The sequence below is a fragment of the Pistacia vera genome, unplaced genomic scaffold, assembly GCF_008641045.1.
Source record: "Pistacia vera cultivar Batoury unplaced genomic scaffold, PisVer_v2 Contig93, whole genome shotgun sequence".
Lineage (NCBI taxonomy): Eukaryota > Viridiplantae > Streptophyta > Magnoliopsida > Sapindales > Anacardiaceae > Pistacia > Pistacia vera.
In genome coordinates, this window is record NW_022196812.1 from 2217169 (window position 1) to 2234028 (window position 16860).

Consider the following 16860-nt stretch of genomic DNA (forward strand, 5'->3'; position numbering starts at 1 on the left):
GCTCTTGCTAAAAAAGTTTGTTCATGAAATGAGTAATCTAAAAATACTAAAAACTTAACCTCAGTTGATATGGATCTAAAAGACAGAGAGAGGATTGGACTTTGCAGAAGGGAACAAAAAAATGGTAAATAGGAGAGTGAATAATAGAGTGAGAACATGTGAAAATTTAGGGAAGCGGAATCTCTGATAAAAGATTTGATACTTGTATTTTGTAACCCGACATATCAGGTGCTGTATGTACTATCTGTCTACATTCAATATATATATATATATTTAACTAAAAGGTAGAAAGTTGAACATAAACAAGAGGAGGCGGTTCTTATATTTTAATGATGGTGAGTAACACTAAGACATATAGCATCGTTGTGGGTAGGTTGAGTTTATGTAATGCACATGGGAACAACTCTCTCAATAAACTAAAGAAAATAACTCCCACTTTTTGATTTGTCAAAGACCATTGTCGTTTCGGATTGTGATAAAGTTTAAAACTTTGAACAACTTTTCCAATTTCTACTACTACATTCATCATCATGCTCCTTATCTATCTCTCATTGTAACTATAGATTCGGCTGCCCTCACACTTCAAATTTAATGGATTAATTTGAATTGTATGTATATTCTTAAATTAACTGTACAAACAAAATGCATAATTATTCAATCAGGATCCAAGGTAACTTTATGTTGATAGCTAGTAGTTGGACCTAACAAATTAACCCTCTTTCCAATTTTCCAAGTAGGACCAGCTGCAAAGTATTTTTCATTGCTTATTGTCATTTTATGAGTTATCTCTATTCATACTAGCAATAAATTCAGTAGAGGTCAAAACTGATGGCTTCTGCCTTTGGTATATCTCTCTTACAACTGGAATCCAGTGGGAACTTACCTCATATTTGCGTCAACAAATAGTTTCTCCCTCTGCCGAACCCAGTTGCTAAGTAAGAAGAAGCTAATATCATTCGTGGGTTACAACATCATAGTAAGTTCCCCTAATGCATATAGCATAACCATGGCAACTGATGCATATCAATAAAAAATAAACGTTTATACCTTAAGAAAATGAGTAAACGACATTTTCCCACCCAAGGTTTGGTGAATCTGCAAGTTCTCCTCCTAGTTTCATAAATTATAGATTTTCACCCTAAATTAACATTGTAATAACCCCTACATCTCAAATTTCTATCAAATAACCCCTAGAGGATCCCGGCCAAGCCAAAATTCTAGTCTGATTATGGCGCCATTGGACCTCCCTGACACCACCACCAGCATCCCCTTATTCTCCTCACCAAAACTCCTAACTTTTTCACCCGATTGCACCTCGATGAGGTGCTGGATTTTGGCTGGAAAGGTGCGACAAAATGCAAAAACCTAAAGGAGAGGCAACGGGGATCGACGGGCAATTGCAGTTGGCGATGTTGGGGGTTTTGATGGGGGAAAGCCGATGATGCTATTGGTGGGGCTAGGGGTGGTTTCCAGTGCCGGGACTTGTCGAAATTTGGATGAAACGCCGATTGAAACTAAGAACGACGGTCGGCGATTGGGGAGTTCAATTAGACGGGGAGGTTAGGGGTTTTGATGTGGGGGTTGAGGGAATTGTAATGGTGGTATTGGCAGAGGTCGACTACGCCGGGAACAGGCTGAAATGGCCTAAAATTGCAGGTGGGGGGAATTTGAGAAGTCAAATGTTATTTTGAAATTTTTTTGTGGGATGAATTTGAGAAGTGAAGGATTATTTTGAAAATTTCATCTTTGAAATGACTATTTTATGAAAGATTAAACAGCTTTCTGTTAATTTAAAGTTGGGAATCTGCATATTATGAAACCAAGGTGGGAACTTGTAGATTCGCCAAACTTGGGTAGGAAAATGTCGTTTACTCTAAGAAAATCAAAGTGCTGCACAACGATTTAAAACTTGTTTCACATCCAGGGTAACCATCTCGTTTTAAATGGTTTTCTTATCAAATACATCACAGCCCTATTTTCCAACTCATTTATAATTATTGAAGTGATGACGGTTCAATTCTTACGACAAATAAATACACATTCATTCATAGCGTTATTTACATGCTAATTTTATATACCCATAGATCATATAGCAACTAAGTATGGAGTTTATATAAAAACTGAAATATAATAAGCTATATACTATTTCCTGAATATGCAGTCATCAGAAATTGAAATATTATAAGCTCCACGTAATGCAGTTATCAGAATCTATAGTCAAAAGCGTGAATGTTTAGATCAGCAAAGACCAATTCATAAACAACCAAGTCAAACTATAAAGATGACAGAGATTAAGAGTAGACATTAAGCAATATATATAAGATTAAATAATTACAGAAAAGGATGTCTGAATAAATGTTCAACAAACCCCAACCACTCAATAGAACAAATATATCAGATTAGCGACACCCCAAAAATATGTGAAGTAAAACCAAAACCAGCTACAATAAAATTAGTACTAATCCCTCTCAGGATAACAACACTTCACCCTTCTGCATTTCTCTCTTCCCTCCTCAATATCCAGTGGGAAGCTCGCAAGCTCCATACTCTGCAAACACATAACACACCGGCTTTAGCAAAATGCAAAATATCAAAAAGAAGGGAAATGTACTCGTATAGTTAAAATATTAATACCGTCAAAGCTCTACTATACCCTTAGTAATTTCCCATTTGATTAACAAAGAGAACCCAATGAAACCCACTTATCAAGAAAAACATGGGTCCACAGGTCAATACATGCCAAGTAAAAGCTTGTTGAGAAGAAAAAGTTTCACCATTACAGCCCACTCAAGTGGTGTCCTTTTTTTAGGCTTTTCACTCTTCCTTGCTTTCAAATTGGTCATGGAGTCCACCGGTGCATTTCATCAAATTTACGAATACACACTCTAACATGAACAAACTAAAAACTAAAGAATGAAACGAAAAAGCTTAAAAATTAAGGAAAAAAACACGTACTAGGTGGCTGAGTAACAACGTGGGCAGCACCGCCAAAATAACAGGAACCACCCGCACGCGACATCTTCTGATAGTAACTGTTGAACGCAAACGATGCATGGGCTTCCAAGGTGTTCGGATCATAACAAGATGAACCCGGCTGGATCGGACGACAATCAGCTTTTCCCTCACCGCAGGCAAAATCTAAAGCTGCCTGCAGTTTCTCTTTTCCCACTTCACCATTTGCCACACACCAAGTGTTCCCTGTAGTACTCTTCGACACACCTCCGCGGTTGCCAGGCGTCGCCACTGGTTGGCCACCGGTAACTGGAGACTGATGGCCGTGGTAATTCTTCAACCCTTCCAAAGTGAATGGAATGTCATAAACCTTTTGCTTACTTGGATAAAAGAGCCCGTAATTTCTCTCCGAGGTGGGACCGTTTTTCTTGTTCTCGTTAAAAAGAGCAAAGAGATAAACGGTCAGATCCGCCTTTGGTCTCAAAGGGGTCCCACCACCCGTCAAGATTCTACGGACAAGATTACCGTTGTACGCGGCGGCGTTCTCAACACTTGCACCCAATTCATTTTCATCTCCTTTTGAAGGCCAACCCGTTTCAGTAACAACCATTCTGAGATCGTCGTACTTAAGAGCCGACATTGCAGCAAAAACGGCGTCGATTTGAGCATCAAAGAGGCTAAAATAACGTAACCCATTACCTGCATCCACAACACCGGGGTTCTCCCGAAACAAAGCGTAATCTAAAGGGATGACGTCAGAGTTTGACTCATAGGCGAAAAATGGGTACGCATTGACCATGAGGAATGACCCAGTTTCGCGAAGGAAATCAAACATGGGCTTAAAAACGGGTTGTATTAATTCGGTTCGGAAAGATCCAGCTGAAGAGGGGTAAGAAGACTGTAAAGCACTTAAAGCTATTGGTGAAGAGACTTTAATGGCAGAGTGAAAATTATACTTGACAAGAGCTTGGTGGATATTCTTCATTGCAGGTACAAGAAACTTGGTGGTGTTGTGAGGGTCAACGAAGACTTCGTTGCCCACGGCAATGGCTTCGATTTGGGTACCTGGATAGTAAGCAGCGATGTTTTTCTGTACCCAAGAGTTGGCGAAAGACACGCGGTTGGCGGCGGCGAAGAGAAGCTCATTGGGTAAGTCGACGGTGACTTTGATTCCGGAACCGGATAAAGCTCTGAGAACAGCTGGATCTGCGTCGAATACTTTGATCCGTTCAATGCCCTGAGACTTCACAAGCTGCACCACTTTGGTTGCTGAAGGTAGGTCGTTCGCAATACGTCCATAGTTCACTCCTATTGAACCCGCCTCTGCAAAAAAAAAATGCACAACAAGATTAATGAACAATGCCTTTGTCCAATCTGACGTTGCCTGAGAAATTATAGAAAAAGGTTTAAGCTTTACCTGCGAAAACGAAAATGGAGAAGAGTAAGAAGCAGCCAGCAACAATGTAACGCTCCATGCTCTGGTTCTTGGATGAGCAGAGCATGAAAGAGAGTGAGAGAGGAAGAGGGAGTCTGAGTGGGTTAATTGAGTGAGGAAGAGTGTGTAGGGTTTAGGGGTATACAAAGAAAGAGGGAAGAGATTCCAGAGATCAAGAAGATGATGAAGGGACCCACGTGTCAGAATATGACAAAAGAGAAAGGTTGAGAGAGTAGCTGCAGACTGCACGAACCACGATCCCCACTTGGACTACAACCACGTGGGACCACTGTTCACGTGGCCCACAAACTCGACCGTTTTAATTTTTATTCTAGTGCCGTAGTAGTTTTATTTTTCCGAGGGAGCATGAATTTCGATGCAGGTTATTGTCTGTTTGTGACGCGTGTCGTATGATGTGATGGAAGTCAATGATTTTAGGTGGATTCTAGTGCAGGTTCATTGATGGTGGTGGTAGTGTGTGGCAGTGTATAAAATTAATTGATGAGTTAAATAAATAGTGCAGGTAGACGTTTATTTTACTTAATAAATAGTAATAATAATATGAACGTTGGCGTGGGACAGGAATTAGGTGTGATAAAAGGGTAGGGCGAAAAAAAGTACGGCAGCTCAATAATTGATGTGATTCTTTGCCAGAGTTAAGGAGAAATACACCCTCGATTCATGCATGTAAAAATGTTAAAAGTAAATTATCAATGATTATATTACGTTTTATCGATTTATAAATAAAATAATATACTAAAATTTTATAATAAATTAATATTAATTTATAATAAATCAATGATCAAGATTATATTATATCATTCGATTCATAAATTTAGTGTATACCCTTCGATAATTATAGTATTACTCTTTACAATTAAATAGAGGAGGATTTATCTGGATGTTTTCTGTGCATTCCATGGTTAAAAGTTTTTTAGGATTAAATGTTTTTTTATCCAACAATAAGATTAATGGAAAGATGGTTTATTTGATAGGTTATTGGGTTTAACTCATTACTTAATTCAATTGAGATATATTAATAATTAAGATGTTTGGTTGATAATAATAACATATGACTTTAAATAACTTTTTATTAGAATGTCTTTTAGAAGATTTATTGTATTACTAATTAATCTATTTAGTTGGTTGTAAGAATAGATGTCTTAATTATGTTTTATTAAAATACCCTTTAGATAATTATTAGGTATAAATAATTGATATTTTTAGTTAATAAAATAAATGAACAGTTAACAAAATTATTTTTTCTTATATTTTAGCTAAGTATTTTATTGTTAAGTCATTTATTGACAAATTTACACACTATTGAATCTTCGAAAAAAAGGCTATTGTATATTCTATTGGGTATACATTTAACACCTCACCTTGTTATTGTAACTAATATAGTTCCCATCTCCCAATTAAAACTTAGATTTGTGTACTGTCCCAAATTATAGTTCCTGCATGTTGATTTCTACTTTAGTCCAATTGAAGCTTTTTTTTTTATTATTATTATTATTTAAGGCAAAAGAAAAATGGTATTTTTCTTGTTTACACCATGGCTGTAATTGAGATGCAAGTTTTCAAATTTGAGGAATTTTGTTGACTTTTTCTACTTACCCTAGACCGAAATTATGTGTGAAAAGTGTGAGAATTGTTGGTACATTTGTAGTGCTGTCCGGAAATGGCGATTAGAGTGCTATCCGGATCAAACAGGTGGAGACGAAAACCCGAGGTGCTATGGCAAAGATGGTCGACCAACGGCAAAGGCAAGAGCGAGATCTTAGACTAACGAACGTAAAACAAACCCAAAATGAAAAATACAATGGAAAGAGGGCATTTGACTTATCGGAAAATGGCGATCAGAGTGATAAAGTCACGAACGAGATCGAGAAGAAGAAGACTAGCAACGACGATGGAGGTATAAGGCAGAGTCTCGGTCAAAATGTGTATTAAGGCTGCGATTTTTTTTCTTTTTATATTGTAGTTTTAGTGAAATAAAATGGCATATTGGTCACAATATGCAAATATGTGAGGATAATATGGGCACACCAATACGTATTTCGTAGCATTTTTGAAAATATTGATAATAAGCAAGGCAATTTTGTCCGAAAAATTAAAAAACTGAGGACAAATCTGTTTTCTTGTGTAAATTGGATGTTTTATAATTAACAAAGTCGTCCACATTGTCCACTGTTTTAGGGCAAAATTGGATAGAATTTTGGATTATCGGAGTAATATTTTAATAACACCTTCCCCAAGGTAATATTATTCCTGGAGATTTACCCCCAATTTGGCATTGTTTGACATTTTTTTTTTTTTGAAATATTTTTTTACAAAACAACCAAACATGGTTATCTACCCAATTTAAAATATATTACCTCCTTTATATAATATCAACCCAATCCAAACGACCCTAAGAAATAATAATACTAATTAAAAACTCTTAGCCATTTTATATTTTGTTTTAAGAACACGTATTAATCCATTGACCCATCTAATAATATTGCTTTCTATTGATGTCACTTATATATTTATTTGAATAAACTCAGTTAAGAGTAAGCGGTAACTTTTGGTGTAATAAATTTCCCTTATATCTGGGATATATGCGATGAGAAAAATAAAAATATGTTTTCTGTAAGGAAATAGGATAATTTTAGCCCATTGGGTTTTTGACTCTTAATCCAAGCCTTTTGCCCATCTGGGAAAGCGAATTCAGATTTCGTAACCCTAGATTAGTTTGTCAAGTAAAACTCCAAGCCAATAATATGCCAACACGTATACAGTCAAACAGAGACCGAACTCCCTCTACTCGTCTGTATCGCATAAATATAAATTAAAAAAAAGAAAAACAATCGCCACTGAGGCTTTTAAGGAATCCCGAAATTGTTGAAAACACAGAAGAAGAAGATGTCAGGCTTTACGAATCCAGCGAAGAGGAAGACAAGAAGCCCAACGATCAATCGTGCTCACATCAACCTCAAAGTCAAAGCCAGGTTTCCTTCTTTTATTTTCTTTTTATTTTTTTTTTTAATTTGGCTTTTTTTTTTTTCCAAAACAAACTGTTATTTTTAGGTTTTGTTTTTATTTGTGTTTTTTGGTCTATCAGTTTATTATTGTATAATTGCTTCAGGATTCTCATAATAACGGTTATTATTAAGGATTTGTTGATTTGGTTTAAAGTTTGGATTTTTACTGTTGTGAACCGTAAGGGTCTGGTTTTTCTGGTTAAATGTGTAGAATTTGTATATCTCAGTTTATTTTTTGTTTTGGCTTCAAGTAAATGTTTGTTTGGGGCTTATATTGAATGATCGTGTAGTTTATTTGTATAGTGGATTTTTTTTTTTTTTTTTTTTTTTGGAGAAAATTGAGTACAAAGACGAGTCGAAATTGTTTTAGTTTTTTTATACTGAGTTTTGGTTATAGAAAAGGAAAAAGAACTGGGTAGAACAGGGGAAATTATTTTTATATTTCATTATTTCATATTTTAATCTTTGGCTTTAGTAAAATTTATACACATAACTAAATGTAAAAAAATTTAACTTTATACATAGGTATATGACTTATGGTAAATATATGAATCTTCTGGTTCATTACGATTTCACTTTCCTTCCTTTTTAGAAATATAGAAGTGGAGAGGCCAACACGCTTTTTCTTCCTATCAACCAAATGAGGTTGAATTGAAGGAAGGATGTGTCTTCTTCCTTCCACTATTCATTTCCTCTACCTATAGTTTTCTCTCTACTTGCCTCCTTACTAGCAAAGAGTTAATAACTAATTTTTGGCTTAAAGATACCTGGGGGTTTAACAACTACCTAATAGAAACTTAAAGTACCAGCAAACTCGAACCTGTGACACAAATTTGTGTAAATATTTAGCTTGAGGAAGAAACTTTTTTCCTAACTATTTGTGAGTTCAAACAGTTTCTTGTTGTTCTTTTATTTGATCTACTTTTAAGTTGACATTGATGAGAAAGCTTGTAAAATTAAAGTTCTAATCTCTCGTGGGAGGTTAAGTTCCTTTGTTTGAGAGACTCATGGGTAGTCTTTAGATGGAATATTATTCCTTACCACCACTTTTGGGGTTTTAACAGTATCGGGATTAATTGCCAGTGCCAAACTAATTCTGGAAACCTGATCATTGTAAATTTCTTTTTATTGTTTAATAATTGCAGATACATATCTCCTTTATTGAACTTCATGCAATGCAGTAATACATGCTCTTATGCCTCTTTGAGGAAAATACTGTTTATTGTCTTGTTAGTTGGCTTTCAATTAAAGTTACATGTGAGTTTTATTTATTTTGATTGTAGGATGGGAATGAGGTTTTCTTCAGGATCAAAAGAGCACCCATGAAGAAGCTTATGAATGCATATTGTGATAGACAATCTGTGGAGCTTAATTCGATTGCCTTCTGTTTGATGGCCGTCGTCTCAGAGCAGAGCAAACCCCTGATGAGGTATCCTGCACGCTTCTATACAAAAAATGCTTACACTCTCTTTGTTTTGAACTAACAACCCCCCCTCCTGTCTTTTTTTTGGTGGAAATTCGTTAAATCTTTGGTACCATGACTGATTTTATTTCTTTGTTTTTGTTTCAGCTTGAAATGGAAGATGTGATGAGATTGATGCCATGCTGCATCAAACCGTGGGGCAAATGCTTTGAGATGTACATCTCCTCTGTTAGAGCAAGTTATCTATATGTACTGCGAAACTATTATGTGGATGTATGTTAAGGAGATTTAAGTACCTAGAGGCGTGTACACAACTTATTTATGCTGGTGACTTGGTGTTGCTTTTAATTTAAGTGTTTGCTTTCTATTCGAGAGCTCTGACTGTAACTCTTATTAAATAGAATCCGTAGTAAACATATGTCGTTTTATATTTTGTTGGCCTCTCTCTCTTCTTTTTACGCCCTGCTCTGTTCAAATTTCGTTTATCATGTATTATGCGAGTTCTATATTATATCATGTTATTTGGAATGTAACACTAAAAATATCAAATTTCTATGTGGATTAGTCTTTAATCAGTCATAATCCTCTATGCAGACTGAAATATCCAGTTGAACGTAAATACGACCCCTCTGATGCAATGTTTTAAAACTCGGCCTGTCCCGGTCGGTTCAATTGGGACCCGGAAGCTTCAATGGCCGGTTTAATTTTTTCCTATTCATCCAATACCCTAGGATTTCTGTGGTGATCGGCTAGCAATTACTGTCGGCATGTTGGGCTTTTGAAGAGCTTTCCGGTGAATGTAATGGTGTGAAAGAGTTGATTTTCGGTGAGTAAATCGATCGGAATCATTGTTTTAAAAACCGATAGAAGGGCAACCCTTCTGATTGCTGGGTCACGGTTCAACCGGTCCAAACCGGTTAGACCGGTGATGTCATCACACATCATGAGGATCCTTTTCCCTACTTTTCATTTGTCTCATCTCTTCCTGTGACTTATTTCTTCTCTAATTTTCATGCATGTATTGTTTTTAGCTTGAATCATTTGAATCAAGTCAAGTTGTATTCTGCTATGTCATCATGCAACATCCTGTCTGTCTAAGTCCTTATTCCATCCCAAACATACATAAAGTAAAACATAAACATTCAAGTACGAAATTCAATAATATCTGGAAATACATGCCACACAATAAGTATTTAGCAACAAACGTACTACAAATCGGTTGATAGTTGTACTAAAATAACTCAAGTAAAACATAAAGTATATCAATAAAGTTCTGCTAACTACATAATATATACGAAATTAAGCTCATAAAAGAAGAAAAAATCTTTCCTTCTTTTATGAGCTTAATTTGAGTTTCCTTTTTGTGATTTACAAAATGCACTTCATGATTTTACTTCTATCAATTTCGTCCCGATCTCACTGCTTCCAAAACCAAACTTCAAATGGGCATGCAAACTTCAAATGAAGGATTATCTACATGATAATTTTGGTTAAAGCAATATTTACTCACTGGCAGATTCTCTTTAACATCCCATACACCTAGTGTGCTGTCTGTAGATGCAGAAGCAAGTTCATCATTTGACAAGATTTCACATATGAAACAACTTTCTTATGCCCAGAGGTCACTTCAAAAGTCTTTCTGCTTTTAGCCAGCAAAAGAAAAACAAATCAGGACAGGAGCAGGAGCAGGGTGAATTCAAATACATAATCTGGAAATCATGACAACATACCCATAATCTGGAAATACATGCACATACACATTGCTCCGATAAAGTTTGCAAGGAAATCATTATTGATTATTGAAGGTGGATCGAGGAATGGCGTGTTATTACCTGGATCGAGAATGGAGCTGTCGTCAACGAATGGATCTGTCGCAGTCATTTTCCAGCGAGGAAATGGCTATCGTCGTCGATTTTCGCGCGGAGGAAGAACGTCGTTGATTTTCGGCGAGAAGGAAGACGTCGTCGTCGATTTCAGAGAGTTCAGTTGCGATTTGTGTGGAATTTCAGAAGAAATTTTCGTAGAGACAGAGAAGAAGGGTGGAAATTTTTGCAGAGATGAGAGAACAAGAACTGAGAAATTTTCTCAGAAACTGAGAGAGAAAAGATGAAACGAGAAAAGGCTGCGTCTGCTGCGATGGGTTTATGTTTTAGGGGTTTCTCGACCAGTTTATCTGTCGGTTCGTTGGACCGCGGTTCAGTGAAATTACCGGTTTTGAAACGTTTTAAAAGCGGCTTATTACATTATAACGGTTTTGGTCTTAACTCGAACTGGACACGTGACCGGTCTGATTTTTAAAACAGTGCCGGAAATCGAACAAAACTACACGGCAAGGGCACGATGAGATTTTTCCCGGCGATTTACAAGGCTACGGCGGTGGGGTGAGGTGGGTTTTGGTCGAAAGGAAAGGGGATAATTCTGGGGTGATGGGGAGGTTATTGTTGCTGGAATCGATGGGATCTAGCCTGGAATGCAGACGTCGACGTCGTGGAGATCTGACCGAAATCGAACCTATTTCAGAGACACGAATGGATCTGTCGCGGTATTTTCCGCGAGGAAATGAGCTATCGTCGTCGATTTTCGGCGAGGAGGAAGACGTCGTTGATTTCTGGCGAGAGAGGAAGACGTCGTCGTCGATTTCAGAGAGTTCAGTTGCGATTTGTGTGGAATTTCAGAAAAAATTTTCGTAGAGAACAGAGAAGAAGGTGAGAAATTTTTGCAGAGATGAGAGAACAGAGACGAAGCTGAGAATTTTCTCAAGAAACTGAGAGAGAAGAATGAGAAACAGAGAAAGGGCTGCGTCTGCTGCGATGGGGTATTAGGGATTTAGGGGTTTCTCGACCAGTTTATCCGTCGGTTCGGTGGACCGCGGTTCAGTGAAATTATCCTTTTTGAAACGGTTTAAAGCGGCTTATTACATTATAACGGTTTTGGTCTTAACTCGAACTGGACCACGTGACCGGTCCATTTTAAAACAGTCCGAAACGAACAAAACTGACCGGCAACGATGAGTTTTTCCGGCGATTTACAAGGCTAACGGCGGTGGGGTGAGGTGGTTTTTGGTCAAAGGAAAAGGGGAGTATCTGGGGTGATGGGGAGGGTTATTGTTGCTGGAATCGATGGGATCTGGCCTGGAATGCAACGTCGACGTCGGTGAGATCTGACCGAAATCGAACCTATTTCAGAGATCACGAATGGATCTGTCGCGGTCATTTTCCAGCGAGGAATGAGCTATCGTCGTCGATTTTTCGGCGAGGGAGAAAGACGTCATTGATTTCCGGCGAGAGAGGAACTCGTCGTCCGATTTCAGAGTTCAGTTGCGATTTGTGTGGAATTTCAGAAGAAATTTTCGTAGAGACAAGAAGAAGGTGAGAATTTTTTGCAGAGATGAGAGAACAGAGACAAGCTGAGAAATTTTCTCAAGAAACTGAGAGAGAAGAATGAGAAAACAGGAAAGGGCTGCGTCTGCTGCGATGGGGTATAGGATTTAGGGGTTTCTCGACCGTTTATCTCGGTTCGGTTGGACCGCGGCGTTCAGTGAAATTATCCGGTTTTGAAACGGTTTAAAGCGGCTTATTACATTATAACGGTTTTGGTCTTAACTCGAACTGGACACGTGACCGGTTCATTTTTAAAACAGTGCCGAAATCGAACAAAACTGACAGCGGCAACGATGAGATTTTTCCGACGATTTACAAGGCTAACGGCAGTGGGTGAGTGGGTTTTGGTCGGAAGGAAAAGGGGAGTAATTCTGGGGTGATGGGAGGTTTGTTGCTGGAATCGATGGGATCTGGCCTGGAATGCCGACGTCGACGTCGGTGAGATCTGACCGAATCGACCCTATTTCAGCCAGATCTTGGTTATATTTTGATGGAAATAGACTCAGGGACATTGGGGTTGCATCTGAGGTGTCGTCACCGCATCAGTCGCCGGTAGATTTGCAGTTTTTGTCAACCGGTTTGACCAATTTATCCTATAGAGACTTCACGTGAATTTTTAGGGTATATTTGCTTAATTTTAAAAGTTTTTGTCAACCGTTCCGAGACCCAGAAGCTTTGCCAGGTTTCACCCCGAGTTGGGTTTTAAAACATTGCTCTGATGTATTGTCATCTCAATTCTGATGTTATTGTCTTGATGTGTTAAAATTTTCCTTCTGTAATTATCAACCATCGATAAAAAAAGAATGAAACTTGAAAAATTGCTTCCTGTACATGTTATTTACATCAAAATAAAGGATAAACTTGAAGGAGCAAGAGAATGATAAAGCTCTTCCGATGGTAGTTTTTGAAGAAAATGTTGAGAATCCGCAGGTGTATGCCGTCTCCTTCCATTTGTTGCCTAGAGTAATTTACCCTTTTCTTTCTTTTGTTTGTCACGTATAATGTACTGAACACCATTCTCTGTTGAACTAGAGACATAAAATCGCCTCTGTTAAAACCTCAAAAGAATGTGACCTCACTTCGTGTAAGTTTCGTTCCTCGACTGAAAAAGCATAAGCACACAATCAGCTCAAGAAATGAATCTGTGCATCTGGAAGAAATAACTCATAGATCTTCTATGTGCTACAACACAGGTGCATATGCACTCACATGCCAGTGACTTACCGAACTTTGATCTTTACGTGTTACTCTATTATGTTTATGATTCTGAGGTTGGATCTCTGGGTTCGACCAAGCAGTCTTTGGATGAAATCCTGCATATGATTATAAATGCTGCAGCCATTACATAAGAAAAAGTATTAGTACAGGCTTAAGCTTGGATCAAAGAACTGTAACTTTAAGAAAAAGTAATCCCTTGCGGAAGATAAAGAACTACAGATGATTCCTGCATTGACAAAGTTGTTATTCTATCATTATATTAAGCAGCAAGACATGGAAGAGAAGTTTGTAAGAATAAAGTAAGTTTTTAAGAAAACCAGAGTAATTAAGTTCTGATTACGTAGTTGAATAAAGGACACAAGCATAATTATCTTTCAACTCAATTGCAAATTGACACTAAATCCCTAAGTCAATGACCAACCTCTTTGTATTTGCGGAATCCTTGTGCAATTAATCTTAGCAAATAAATTCAAGTAATCACATCTGTGCCAAGCATGAACTCATACCGCACATCTGACTTCAATTAACAATTCAAAGCATCATACCAAAAAATAACAGCTAGATGAACAAAAATATTCAAGCAGGTGTTTGCACCAACAAAAACAACTTCAAAGCGAATGACATAAGCAAAGTAAAACACAATACCTGAGACGATGTCTATTGCAGGCCATGAAGAATGCAACAAAAACCATTTAATATGCTTCTGACAGCACGAAAAACCTGGAAAGATTTGGTGAAGTTTGAGAACCATTCACATAGAAATCATACTAATCACCATAACGCATTATACAAATCTTCAAACCTGGGAGAATAGGTCATTCCAAAGTGAACGCCACATGAAACTTCATATGCATTCACCGTAGCCTCCGAAGCTGAAGCAAACTGGAATATCGTACTTACAGCCCCCCATATATTTCCAAGCAATTCAGTATGCCAGCAAATGAAAAGCACAAAACTAGCTAGTGCAAGACCAGGCGAATAGGGCATAGAGTATTCCCCAAGCATCCAAATATTGGATATAGAACAAATTTGCTGAACACAGACAATCCAAATTTGACAGTTAATAACAGGTCTCAAAGATCACTACAATCAAATAAAGCGAATGCTCTAAAATGAACGACCAAAGCAACCCAATCTATTGTGCATCATCTAGTGCAGCTGATAAAGGCTCAAGTAGTTGTACAAGGGTCTTGATTTTAGTTCCACTTCACAAAGATTGGAGATTGGATTAGAGTTCTGATTTTTGATGTAAGTGGTAAAGAAACCAAAAGCATAAAGAAGCAAAGTAGTTGATACCTACCGATTTTCAAACATGAGATGATTAACCAAGGGCAACAATACAATCTCCATCAGGTCCCCAATTAGACTGCAAGAAGAGCCTATTAAAACCCAAAGACCGCACAAGACTCTCCCACCACTTGAACAAGTGTATCCCACACTGGGAGTAAGGAAGCTTAAAACCTCCATAAGGTTCCGCCATTGGTAATGTAACAACTGAAAAAAAGCCCGAATGGTACGTGTAATTGCCAAAACCATTGAACAGCCTTCTGAAGTTGTGCAAAATAGCATTGTCCCTAAGTATTAATTCTTGATACCATCTCCAATTTCTATCCAATCCAAAAGAGGGCCACACAAACGCGAAGCAGTAGCTTTCAGAACAGGACATTTTTGTATAAATCAAAAAACCTATTAGAACAGTGACACTGAGATCAGCACATATAAAGCTCGAACAAGAGGCACATCCAGGGGCGATAGAGATGGCAAAATCCTGGATATGATTGGAGGAATATTACCCAAGATGAGTCCAGCCTCTAGTAAGTAAGTAAACGGAGATCAGACATTATGATTTTCCTTAATTTAAATGGGAGGTCACAGTCATTGAACCTAAATAAATCAGAACATCACGGTACTCAGTAGCTTTGGCTGCAATATCAGATCAATACAAGTCCCAGAGTTGCATAATAAGTCTTCAATTTCGATCCATCACCATTGCACTTCATTATTTTCTTCTCTTAAAAGGTCCATTTGGGAGGGTGTGGGGCTCATTTGTTCTACTTTCTGTAGTCCCGCGTATGCACTAAACCTGCTAGCAGCACTGGAGAGAAGTATTTTCACCACACCTGGTTAACGGCAAATGTTTTCATCATCACTTTTTTGGGGTAGCCCTCGAGAATTCTTCTTCAGCATCATAGAAGATCTCTCCTAACAAGTTAAAAAAAAATGAGTATTGTTTTAAAGCTCCTTTAATATGTAACGTAAGTGTTTTCATGACACATCAAATGTTCACACCATATTTACTTCTTAGTGTGGAAGAAATGTACAACAATGATTTTTAAGGCAAAATGCACAACTTTGATGAAGAAAAATCTTCCTCTATGGTTGGTTAAATTTATAATGCAATATAGTATCATAGAGAATGCAAGACCAGCTGTAAGAATACACCATAATAAGATATCATTATACTATCAGAGGAACAGGCAGGTATTGCCGGACAGACCATGAGTGCAGTAGGCAGAGGAATTTTTATGAGAAATCAGATGCAAGACAGACTTCCTATTCAACATAGATGCTGCAACTGACCTAGTTGGACCATCCTAGAGGTTTGAGTAACACAGCTTACAAAACATGGAAGTTTCAGCAACACAACTATGGTACTTAAAGACGCAAACTTTGGCAGTAAACCTAAGTCTAGAAAATATCCACATCCATCTAATATATCAACATTGAAGCACAACTCTTTATGGATGCTAAATCCTCCACACACATTTTTTCATTCTGTTCAGATCAGGAAGGGCAAAAGAATACCTATGGTGGATTCTAGATAGTCTCTCAATTGCAGCAGTTCATGGTGTTTTCCTGAGAACCAGAAGAGATAGACAGCTTACAGCTTGGGCTATGCATCAATTCCCATCTTCGCAAATTTAGCTTCTATGGCCAAAGAGGTCAGTCTGCAAGTGACACGAAAACCATTAACAGAGATACTTATTTCACTTCAACCAATATATTGAGAACAAGCAGCGATGGTACCTGAAGTTCATTTAAATAGTTAATTCCTCTAACATCATCCATGAAACTTCAATACAATAAAACCATAACAAGTCCTATGTAACTCACTGCTAAAAGCAAATGGCTTCTAAGCGTCTTAACAGGTAGCAAAGGCCCGCTTTCGAGACAAAGTTGCAGCTCAATTAATGAAACCACCTCTTAAACTTTTCTGATTTACTAACACCAGGTGTGGAACACACTGTCCTTTCCGCCTCCCCCGCCTCCGTGTTTTAGTGTTTGCAAAAGGAGATAGCCTGGACTGTCACAAAAGCAACCTCATTATTCAATCATAAAAGAATAAAGAAAATATTCCATGAAGAGCCACTTTACCACCTTGGTAACCATCAGTTTGCCACAGGTGTGTTGGCCGTGATCTAGATC

General features: G+C 37.7%; 1 protein-coding gene, 1 long non-coding RNA gene and 1 pseudogene across 2 annotated transcripts; 1 reads left to right on the forward strand and 2 right to left on the reverse strand.

The window, feature by feature from the left end:
* Positions 1–2372: 2372 nt before the first annotated feature.
* LOC116120276 (glucan endo-1,3-beta-glucosidase 12-like) lies at positions 2373–4513 on the reverse strand. The gene is made up of 3 exons (XM_031406231.1): positions 4370–4513; positions 2956–4275; positions 2373–2548 (listed from the first exon to the last, which is right to left on the reverse strand). The coding sequence occupies exons 1-3, from the start codon at positions 4452–4454 to the stop codon at positions 2514–2516; spliced, it is 1440 nt and encodes a 479-aa protein (XP_031262091.1). The 5' UTR covers positions 4455–4513; the 3' UTR covers positions 2373–2513.
* A 1620-nt stretch (positions 4514–6133) lies between these two features.
* On the forward strand, positions 6134–9048 carry LOC116120379 (annotated as a pseudogene).
* A 4381-nt stretch (positions 9049–13429) lies between these two features.
* On the reverse strand, positions 13430–14284 carry LOC116120228. The gene is made up of 3 exons (XR_004126516.1): positions 14237–14284; positions 14080–14154; positions 13430–13548 (listed from the first exon to the last, which is right to left on the reverse strand). It is a non-coding gene; the product is annotated as an uncharacterized LOC116120228 (long non-coding RNA).
* Positions 14285–16860: the final 2576 nt, after the last annotated feature.